Raw genomic sequence first — 11395 nt, 5'->3', positions numbered from 1 at the left:
CAATTTTATTTTTCGAGACCAGCAGAACATTCTTGGCTTATAAGATGACAAAAGTTTTGCTTTCTTCATCTTTTTCTCTCTGTTTCACAGGCACAATAAGACGCTTTATAACAATTTTTCGAGACCAGCAGAACATTCTTGGCTTATAAGATGACAAAAGTTTTGCTTTCTTCATCTTTTTCTCTCTGTTTCACTTCACAGGCACAATGAACTCGAGTCGGTTCGGGCTAAAATTCATTTGGCACGCTGTTCACCCAGCGACTCTCTACCTCCGTCTTACGGTGTCTCTGTGAGTTCAGGAATATCTTGTCCACGACAAGAACAAGTTACTTTTCACATCTGAGGTTCTTTTACGCGCATGGCTGGCTTCTATAGATTGTCTTCACGCAAAACCTAATGTAATGGCTTTTAACACCGTTTTGGCACGAGAAGTGCATCAACCGAGATGAGAACCATAGGAAATTCATCGAAGTCTCTTTGGTCTCAGTCGTACCATTTCCTGGATCTCTGACCTAAGAAACTTACGTTTCCGAAGGATCATCCCAGAGGAGAGATGCCCAGAGCTGTCGTCAGCTACCCACGCCTGAATGGCACAGTATTCTTCTCTCACATGGAAGTCAGCGCTTTCCCATCTCCTTCCTCCAGTAGACTTCATTAGTTACACGATTTTGTTAGTTAACAGCTCAGCCTGAGTGGGTTTTGTAGCGTTTCTCGCGCTTGTAATACAAACCACAAACCATTCATGCTTAATATTGTTGGTGAGATTTGTCCGTTGCTGTCTGATCATTAAAACAAGAGTTGAACAGGTTCGGCGCTTGTTTGTCACGACAGGACTTTTTAGCAGTGGAACTAGTCGAATATCGACCGTTAACTGGTCCATCGCAAGTCACCTGACACTTGGGACCAAGGTCAGTCGATCAGAGTCAACCTTATGGTGGCCCCTAGTCGAATTTCGGCTCGGTTGTTGTCACACAAAATTGTCTTTGTAAAGCGGGATATCTGGGTCAAACTGAAGAAGCAATCAGACTGGGCGCTCAGTATTCGCACACTGAAATTTCGAAAGGTATTCCGTTTCCCTGATGGACTAAAGCAATCGGACAAGTGGGTTGGGAGCCAATCAGACTGGGCGCTCAGTATTCGCACATTGAAATTTCGAAAGGTATTCCGTGTCCCTGATGGACTAAAGCAATCGGGCAAGTGGGTTGGGAGTACCAGTCTAAACTTTTAAGCCCAATTTAGACATCTTGAGGTCTTAGCAATGCTGAGAAATTATTCCACAAGACTATTCAGATAGAGTCATGGTTGCTTCAGTGAACAGTGAAATTTGGTGAGCTGGAGAAATATGAGCGTAGATTGGGAAGCTTTTTGGTTTGAGCACATACCCAACAAAATGAACCTTTTTGGCGCTATTGAGTTTCTGGAGAAATATGAGCGTAGATTGGGAAGCTTTTTGGTTTGAGCACATACCCAACAAAATGCAACATTTTGGCGCGTATTGAGTTTTACTCCACCTGTGAAAGTTTTGCAGCTGAGAGCATTGTGCGGCTAACGGGCACCATCAGACTGCTTGAGTACTGAATGACAAAATATCCATTGTTTGCGTTCATCCCTCAAATTAGAGGGATAGTAGTCTTTATAATTAGCAGGGTTTTTTTTTACGTGTATGCGCCATTGGGAGCAACCGGCAGGCATCATTTCCTGCCGACCAGTTCGCTCTGCCGAACACCGCATGACACTATCCGGCCAAGAAAAAGGCAGTCTGGTGACCGCAACATCAGAACCAGATAGGATCTCCACTGGTCATTTGTGTGAGCTGGATCGCATCAGGTTTACTGCCCCCTAAACAGCCCTTCATTTTAACTGAGTACCATTCGGGTTGCGGAGATTTCCAAAGATGCACATTACATTCCATCGTTTAACTGTGTGGCCTCACAAGTCCATCTTGATTTTACAACAAACCCCAAGGTTCATTGGAAATCAAATTACTTCAAAACAACCTTGTCCTACGGTTCATTGAGCAGAAAAGACGGGGACCAAGTAGCCGTTCAGCTCAAGCACAAGGTCAAATTTACCCTCCTGTACTGGAACACTTTCGCTCCACAACCGAGCACATCGTTTGTCCCAGTCCTTCCGCCTTACTTTTAGTCTGTTGATTCGTCTACCGTTTCAATGACACATACACTGGCAGAACAGATTGGCGTCAATCATTTTGGACATCCGAAAGCACACAATAAAACAGCTGATTTGGTTGGGTGAGATGTGGTAAAAATCCTCACTGAGACTTCCTCCTTTAAGGGGAACTGATCGAGTCTACAAAGCCGGGAAACATCCTACAGCTGTTTTATCCCCAATGGGGATCATCAACAGTGCATATTTCACGAAATTTCGAACCAGCCGATTCGCGAACTCCGAATTAAGATAAAACAGCGGTTCTTGGACTGGCTTCACTTGCAGGGCAAAATCTCTATTCCAAGATTCGATTGTCGTTGCTTGATCAGATGGTAGTTGGTCTGTTCGACGAACTTGATGGTGACTCTATAACGAGATATTATCACGTGCTCTGAACCCATATTGGGATTTTGCTGCGATCGAATTCCTCGAAAACGTTTGTGCGGTCTCCGAGAACTTTACACATTTTGTGGAATTGTCTCGCTCCACGTCAAAGTAGGTCTTTTCTACCACTGAAAATCCCTCTTTGAGTAAATAAAACCGTGCTATTGCAATTTAGCACGATAGCATCTGGAAATCTGATTTCATGAATGAAACCTCGAATGGGCGATAAGTTTAGAGATTACGCGTGGTCAAACGTTTTGAATTCCAACAGGGGTTGCTAGTCCAGGAGGTTACTTAATCAGAAAATTTGGTTGTTGAAGGTTGCTGAAATCCCTTCGGTAGTCCACGGCACCAACCTTATGTTCTACTTCAACAACAGACTGAGTGTAGAACGCAGGATTGTCAGGAAGTCGCGGATGCGTTTAACTGACGAGACCAAAGAAGCGCTAAAGCGACCAACAACCTTATGAGTAGTGCTCTCAATTTATTGATTATTTTACACGATCTCGAATATCCTTCCATCGGGGATTTGGAACGCCTTTTGGGCACCGCATTCACTTGATTGATGTCGTAAAAAAGGGATCCAGTTGAGAGTACGTTGAGTCTTTGGTTCACATACAACTGGTTTGCAAACCAGTCTGTTTTTCCATAAAGGAAACCACCCACAATGTTGCTGAAAACTCTTCGACAGCCCACGGCTGGTCTCGCCCTTATTAGCGCTCATCAGGTAGGCGCGCAGTCCCCGAGTTTCCATCAACCTTATGTTCTACTTGAACCCAAATCGGACTGTTTCCGAGAAATACACATTTTTGTAAATCAATTTGGTTTTCACGAGAGACTCAATGTGTGTTTTTCTTAGTTGCATTTGGAAAACACTTTCTTGTCCAAAAACCTTAGGAGTAAGTTTCCTGACATCAGTAAACTAAACATCCTTTATATTTGTAGTGTACTACTCATAAGGTTGCTGAAAATCCTGAGAACATCATAAACGAGAGATTCAGCTGGGTTCCAGGTGAGTCTCTCGAAAGAACCAAATTGGTTTGCAGATGAGTGTATATTCGTTAAACATCCTTTGTTTTGCCTGTATCCTCTCTCTAGAAGCAAGGTGAGACGGCGAAGTGACCATTCTGTCTCTGTGTTATTTTGGGTTCTACTTTTCAGAAATTAGTCCCAAGTCCAACTGACTCAACTGTTCAGCGAGTGAATGAACTATTCCACCAAATGGAGAGTCACTATGCCGTGTCCCGCAAGATGTCCCATTTGAGTGAAATCTTCAGGTTGATTCGCGACGAAGTAAGCCATTGACCCGTCTAATTTCGGATAAGATGACTTGTTCTAACAGTCTGTTGCTTTAGAATCCTTAGGCTTACTGTTGATTTCGGTGGGACTAGCAGATATGGCTTTTGGAATCTCGTTCTTATGAAGAATACCATCTGATAGCCATGGACAGCTGGGTTCAGTTATGACAAAGCTAGTCAACAGTCCTGGTCCGGTGGTCATTCATTAACCAATCCTGATTGTTTGTCACTGTGAGTGCTATTCTGCTCGTAGCATTCAACCGAAATTCACGAACCCCACAGTCTGGTTCACTTCAGTTCCACTTGGAAAAGTTTCCAAACTTCGAACTGGATGAGGGAAACTCGGTTTTCTCTCCCCCCCCCCCCCTTCCCCCCCCCCCCCCCCACACCGATTTGGCACCGATTCCGCATTGTGGTTGGTGTGATGTATGATGAACACACGCGGTCATTGAGCGGTGGTGTGCAATTGTGTACGCGGTAAATCAAGCCCGCCTTCCGGGAACGAATTACATCATCGGCACCAACATCGTTGGTTGATGTGGTCAGTGAAACACCAAACAAACTGCGTACTACACGGGCATCGAAACGCGGTTACGTGCACATCCATAAGAGCACTTTGGCGACTGAATAGGGCTCAGTTAGTGTGAACAAGAGCAACAAAAAACAAAACAAAAACACCATTCATAACACCCGGAATGTTAGTTTTCGCACCGCTCTTGCTGACACACTTGAAGAAATGAGCCGAGTTCTTTCTCATTCACTTCTGAGAGAGAAACGAATGCTTCTCTGGTGTGCTTTTTTCGATGTATCCACAATCCGACTCGATTGTTGGACTGCAAAACAGGTGTACTTAGTGTTACTCTTTTTGTTTCTGTAGTTTCTTTACCCCCTCTCTCTGTTTTCCTTTGCAGGTAAACTCTCGAATTTCCACACATAACATACAGCTGTCCTCAGAAGGTATGTTGCGGTTTGAACCCGTCAATTGCTTGTTTTGCCGTGCCTAGAAGCAACCTATTTTCCCTAAGTGCCCATATCGTTTGTTCACCTAATTGGATGACCCACAGGTGGTCTGGGTGAAGTAGTTACCGAGGCCAATCAACCAACAACAAATCAGAACAGCTGTTTGGTTTCGTTTAGCAGGATGGACCCCAATTTGGGACCGAAACTTAACCGTAAACTCCAAAAACAGAAACAGAGGGCCACCGCGTTTTCCGACCAAGTTTCGATAATGGTTGTGTTGGATTTACGCATGCAAGCAATCAGAAAACGTTCTCTCCGTGTTATTTCGTCTCCCACTCTTCCGCTGCTGGCATGTAGGAAACGTGTCAAAGGACGATTCAGTGATTCGATTCGAATGCTCCGTGATTTTCATTCGAGATTTCATCACATGAGTGAAGGCAGTTTGGCGAATAGACACTCATTTGCAAACTAATTTGGTTCTTTCGAGTGACTCACCCGGAACCCAGCTGAATTTCTCGTTTGAGATGCTTCCAGGCAACTGAATGTGCTGCACCAGGCCGCCTCATGTTTCAGTCGCTACGATATTTGAAATATCGCGATACATGTATATCTTTGTAATGTACTACTCATAAGGTTGCTGAAAACCCCTCCACAGCCCACAACCGGTTTCACCCTTCCACTTCGGGCTCATCAGGTAGGCGCACTCCCCAAGTTTTCGTCAACCTTATGTTGGTTGAAACGTCCAGATTCACTGTACAGCTGTTTCGTCGTTCGTGGGAGTCATCAGCAGTGCGGATTTGAGGAAAATTCAGGTTGATTCGAACCCGCTAACTCAAGGCTAGTTGATTGAACAGTTGGCCGCTTGGCCAGGAATGGCTGATCAACACCCGCTAACTCAAGGCTAGTTGATTGAACAATTGACCGCTTGGTCAGGAATGGCTGCGATTAACTCGCACTTCGAGAGGACATAGCGCAACTCTCCCTCCAATCACAAAATCTAGGCCACATGTTGTCTAGCTCCTCAAGTGACGATTTCTCATGTGGAAGTTTAACTCTCCTTGTGAAAATATTCTTCGTGTGAGCCACCTATCGATCGTCTGTGGATTTCACGAGTCTGAACCATATCAAACTCTAGCAATAAAGACTGTTCTTGTATTCTGATAGGGGCGCGCAGGTGCGATGGAACTTCTAGTGTAGACCGAATTACTAAATGTGTCGAATCAAATTTGTCCCGAACATTCGGGCCAGATGGAGACTAAACGATTACTCAGTTCACATTCCCAGGTGTCTGATAGCAAATTTTGATTTTGTGGATGACACAAATATGTAATCAATTAAAGGCATTGAGGTTGACCCAATCGTAACCCCGCTTGTATAATTTGCCAGTTACAGTGGAAGTTGCTTGAAGCCGGTGGTTAAGAAACCTTTAAGTAGTACGTGTCATTCCCAGAAATGCAGTTTTGGTTTACGGAGTCCCAGTATTCACATTCCGATCCTTTTTTTCTACGGATGCAGATATGTCGTGCAGATTGACAGAGCGAATATTTTCATGCACTGATTTAAAAAAGCTGGCTCTGTGCTTCGCTCAGGCGTGATACAGGAAGCCATATTGGTCAGGAATTGGTCTAAGTGAAAGGCTTCCAATACAGACCTTGTAATCTAGGAATCTTCGAATCTGATTGGTTAAGACGGTCAAATGACCGCTTTTCCTGAGACTTTTCATTCGTCTCCAAGTGCGTACATTCGACTGAACTTGAAACATCTTTGTTTCGGTTGTCTCTTCGAAACTTGGGTTAATCTTTTCAAATACAGAACTTGTTGTCTGAGGGTGCCACGTCTGACTGAGTCGCCAACCTGTTATACCTGACTAATGCTCCCACTTCAGTGGCTGATGCCAGAAAAAGAACTCACCGACAAGGGAACACAAGAGCTTTATTGAAACAATCGATTGCGTGCGCGTGCAAAAGTTACAAAGCCCCCGCGCTATTTAAAGAGCACTTTTTGACTGTCTGGCAGGCGTTTAGTGAACACCCATCAACATCGATCGTGCTTACATGAAATGCCTGAATGCTGACCACATTCGGTCGCGCTTCTGTAGCGTGCCTGAATACTCATCGGTTTTTGTTAAATCGATTGAACGATTGACTGACCTGTATGTTTGCTTTTGTTAAATCGATTGAATGATTGACTGACCTGTATTTTTGCCGGCTTTCCTATTGAGGCTTCGGTGGATTTTTAGGGTTTCAGTAGATTCCGAGCGATCTGAGGTTACTTTCAGAAATCTGACCTTCCAGATAGAACTATCATTAGTGGTTCGTATTGCATATTTAGGTGTATTCGTAAGATACCGTCACGCGTTGTATTCTCCTCGTAGTTTCCAGAAGGCCACCGCTGCCGTTAAACTGAATTCCAGTTAACAAGATGGGATTCTAACTTTTCCATTTAGAAACGTTTTAGAAAACTCTAGTGTTGATGTGTACGTATTTTCAGACTGGTCAGTGCCTTATCTTCACGTCGCGAGCAATTGTGTCTAAAACTGACGGAGAAACCCAATATTGTGTGCTGGCAAGATCAACTTGGAATGAGTGTAAACGTACCTCTGTGCTTTCACGTGAGAGTCTGGATATAGACAGATCAAAAGGCAAGGTTACCTTTAATTATGTTCGAATTTTTCGCATGCTTTAAGACAGAAACATCCACAGATGTGAGGAAGACTGGGCAACTGATTTCAGCAGTAGCAATAACAAAATTTACTATCGTTGACTGAAGTACTGCTTGAGTCCTTTGCGCGAATGGTGCAACTACGTTGAGGGTAGAATGAGTTAAACAGTTGAACTGCACTACAGGGAATGGATGACTGTACTAGCTTCTGTAGCTGAGTGTGAGTAGCTACCCTTATGGAAATATACAAGTGAAACATGAGACGGCCTTTGTGCAGAACGTTCATTTGGAGAAGATGATAAACGAGGGATTCAGTTGAGTGTCCCGTGAAAACCAAATTGATTTGCAAATGAACGTAAGTGTCGATATCTTCAGAATTATTTTTCGACATAGCACTACACTTCTTTTAGGGTTACTGAAAATACTGAGAGTTTACCACCAGTTAAACAACAAATTGTACCATCAAACTGACGATACACGCTAGCTTACTAGTTTCATTGCTCCAAACGGGAGATAACTAAGTCCCAGCTGAATAGGTGGTTCGTATCATACTTTGCACTAAAGTTTTTCATATTTGTTTCCCTAAACTACTGACCCCAACTTCTTCGGGTTTCCGCCTTCAGACTATCATCCAATCTACGCGTGGACACTGGCCAGAGCTGGACTACTCCTGGCCCCTCTGATTCCCGATCCGATCAATTCTGATCACTCGTGTCCCACCAAAGCGGCATTTTGTCCCGCAGCTCTTCAGGCTGACTACCTTGATGGCTTGTTGACCAAGTCACAGCTTAGTAACCAAGCCATAGATCAATGCAGTTTGAACGACTTGTTTGGAACTCTCTACTGGGTTTGGAGTCGTTCGACAACACATCCAGACCTGCAACGTGGTAGTTCGGTAGAACATTTGGTTTCCAGTGATATGGAAAGTCCAAGAACGGTGAGCCTTGACGCTTTTTTCGTTTTTTCCGTGGCATTATTGGCTTTATCATGGTTTCATGTGGGATTTTGAATGCAGCTGATTGTCGATTTTTTTTAAACTGAGAGACTGCCTGGACACATTGATTCACCTGAGCTCTATGATTGTTGCTCTGTTGGTTGAAATAGTGTAGCATAGATATTTGTAGTGCACTACTCATAAGGTTGCTGAAAACTCCTCGACAAACCACGACCGGTTTCGCCCTTCTTGGGGCTCATCAGGTAGGCACAGTCTCCGAGTTTCCGTCAACCTCATGTTCTACTTGAAACCGAATTGCACGAAATTAGCAATTCATTTGCAAACTAACTCGGTTTTTCGAGAGACTCACCGGGAATCCAGCTGAATCTCTCGTTTGTGATGTTTCCAGACAACTGAATGTGCTGCATAGCATAGACATTTTTAAGAGACAATGCCCGTCATATCAGGGCAAATTAATTGTGCTGGTACCCATATCAGAGTGATCCCCCAACAAGTCATTAACAATCACGCAATTTTGCTGTCATGCATTTAAACTCAAGCGACGCCCGCATATGTCATGCTTGATGATCCTTTGTTTTGTTCCATTAGCCCAACGTCAGTGCTACGCCAAACGGTGGTTTCACCTCGGATTTCCAACAGTGTGCGATGTTACCACCACCGCCAGTCTCGATGCAACATCCGGATCACTTCAAGTCGATGAAGAGAAGAATTATCCCTCCGAGCCGGCGAAAAACAGTGACAACGGTCCAACACCCAGGAGCCAGTCCTGTCGAGTCACAATCCGGCTCTCCAGTTACCGGGTCGAAATTCGAATTCGTCTCCAAAATCCCAGCCAACACGTTACAACGTGCGGCGTCCAAACAGTCGGTGAGAAGCTACGGTATAGAAACAGAACAGGCTGTGACAGTTCGATCGGGAGATGTGGAACACTTGTCTGCCCGATGGCGACCTTGGGCACCAAGTGTTTCGGGCTCGGGTTTTTCCACAACTGCCGGATCTGCTCGTGAACAGCCGCTTGTTCGTGTTCTTGTAATGGACGAAAAGACCAACCAAATGCGTAGCCAATTCTACCCTGTACGACCAAGTCTGACAGCAAGTGAACTATGTGAGTGATGAATGTGTTCGAAAACCCTCGTGTGTATTTACTGTGCTGAGCGTTAGTCGAGAAATAGAAAAAAGGCATCGCGTGGTCATTGGTCAACGCGTTGCGGGATTGTCCTTGAAGAAGGACCAATCATCAGCCATCTCCCCTTCGGAAGAAAAGTCAACATCCTCACCACATCATGCTCCGTCAGCCACATCTTGATCAGTAATGCCCTTGAGGAGTTGTCATCCCCTCTAGTTTGCTGAAGGTCAATTCGAACAAGACGTTCATCCGAAACACAATTTGGTTGGGTGAAAGAGCGATATTTCAATATCACTGACGAAGTGAACGATTGATGAGAGCGTTACGGAGGTTGGACAATAAGTGTACTCTTAAAATGGTATACTGTGCATAGTCTTCATGCATGAATATATAGATTAAGAGTATCAAGTCAAAGGACATTTCCACTGGACTCTTTAACTCCGTTCCTCAGGTCACGTGAACACCTTCCTTATAGCCAATGCGAAAAAATCCAGCCTACTTGTCATCAAATGATGATTATACTATGTTGAAATCATTCGAAGAAAAATTGTCAATAGTCAAAGGGTATATGTTCCTTACAGCAAATTTTTGCTAACTTATGGAGGGGGTCTCATCAGGTGACATAATGTGCTTGAGAGTCTAAAATCGTTAACATTATTTCCTATGCAGAATGTGACAGGTTGCAAGCCCCGTTGGAACACATGCCGCGTTTCCTGCACTCTTTGTCACCATACGCAAGACTAAGCTGGATGTCATCAATCAAACGGAGAGACTTGACCTGCTAAAACAGAAATTATCTGAAGGGGACAACCTGGCCTTTTTTACTGCTAAATGGATTGCCCACTGCGTAAAGGTGATAGGTGAATACTTCCCAGTGCTTGAAAGTGTATTTCTCCGGTGATATGATAAAATGCAGGCCTTGAGGACCCCACTCGTAAACCGTTAATGAAAGCTAGGAGTTATCCATTACGAAACAAAACCAGGCGAAAGACTCACTGGCGCAGTGCTTGAGAAATTCGACCTCTTCAGGCGTATTCCTGAGCTTTCCTGTGCGTTTTTCGAATATTTAATACCAGTGAACAATCACATTGAAGCACCACAATAATCTCTAACTCAGTGACTGAGCGCGTGGCGGTTTTAGCTGTGAAAATCCACTGCGCTTATGATTCATCATCCGTATGTCCCGCCGAATTACCACATGTTTGTTGTTACTATTATTGTCATTAGTAGTATGTTTCTGCGGAAGTTATTTTCGGGACACACGTATGAGAGACCAGGTTTTTCTGTTTACAGGTAATATTTTGGCGTTCAGGATGAAGATCTTCGATCCGAAGGAATTCGGTTTGTTCGTTCACGTCGAAGGCAGGGGTGAGTCCACTTGAAGGTTAACACGTCCATACAAACCCTAGGTAAACAGTTTCTTAGCCGCATAACTCCATAGGGCCCTGTTACCGGAACGCAGTCTGCATTACAACACCTGTTGTCTCGTTATACGTAATAGACAACACAATGTGGACACTTACACTGCTGAGTCCTTCGAAACAACTAACTTTTCTTTCACAGTAATGGGAAAATTAAAAATCGATAGCCAGCACACGACTCCGACGGCATAGTCTGTCGCTAGGGTTCTTGCGCAATGGGACTGCGGATTCTGAATGGCCTGTTTAGCCGGATTTCCCGTTTTTATGAACAACGTTTCAGCAGGTGACCTTGCAGATGGGTTCAAGCTTCATCTTATCTCCTATAGACAATCAGTAACTTTAGTTGCTGGGCCACAGTGCTTGATGCAAGTAAACTTAAGGAAACAGTTGTGATTGGTATTTGAAAAGTCCAGATTAGTTT

General features: G+C 44.2%; 2 protein-coding genes across 2 annotated transcripts in view; one reads left to right on the top strand and one right to left on the bottom strand.

Annotated features, from left to right (window-relative positions):
• T265_05987 (hypothetical protein) overlaps positions 1 to 11395 on the top strand; it is a gene marked incomplete at both ends in the record, with an annotated part of 135680 nt that overhangs the window by 118825 nt on the left and 5460 nt on the right. Inside the window, 6 exons of the mRNA XM_009171139.1 lie at positions 202 to 289; positions 3715 to 3846; positions 4763 to 4808; positions 8096 to 8409; positions 9016 to 9532; positions 10847 to 10921. Coding sequence (XP_009169403.1) covers positions 202 to 289; positions 3715 to 3846; positions 4763 to 4808; positions 8096 to 8409; positions 9016 to 9532; positions 10847 to 10921 — 1172 coding nt within the window. The remainder of the gene's footprint in view (positions 1 to 201; positions 290 to 3714; positions 3847 to 4762; positions 4809 to 8095; positions 8410 to 9015; positions 9533 to 10846; positions 10922 to 11395) is intronic.
• The window catches only part of T265_05986 (hypothetical protein), a gene marked incomplete at both ends in the record, with an annotated part of 66064 nt that overhangs the window by 49544 nt on the left and 5125 nt on the right, over positions 1 to 11395 (bottom strand). The window lies entirely within an intron of this gene.

Source organism: Opisthorchis viverrini, assembly GCF_000715545.1.
Source record: "Opisthorchis viverrini unplaced genomic scaffold opera_v5_119, whole genome shotgun sequence".
In the NCBI taxonomy this organism is placed as follows: domain Eukaryota; kingdom Metazoa; phylum Platyhelminthes; class Trematoda; order Opisthorchiida; family Opisthorchiidae; genus Opisthorchis; species Opisthorchis viverrini.
This window is presented reverse-complemented; position numbering and strand designations above follow the sequence as displayed.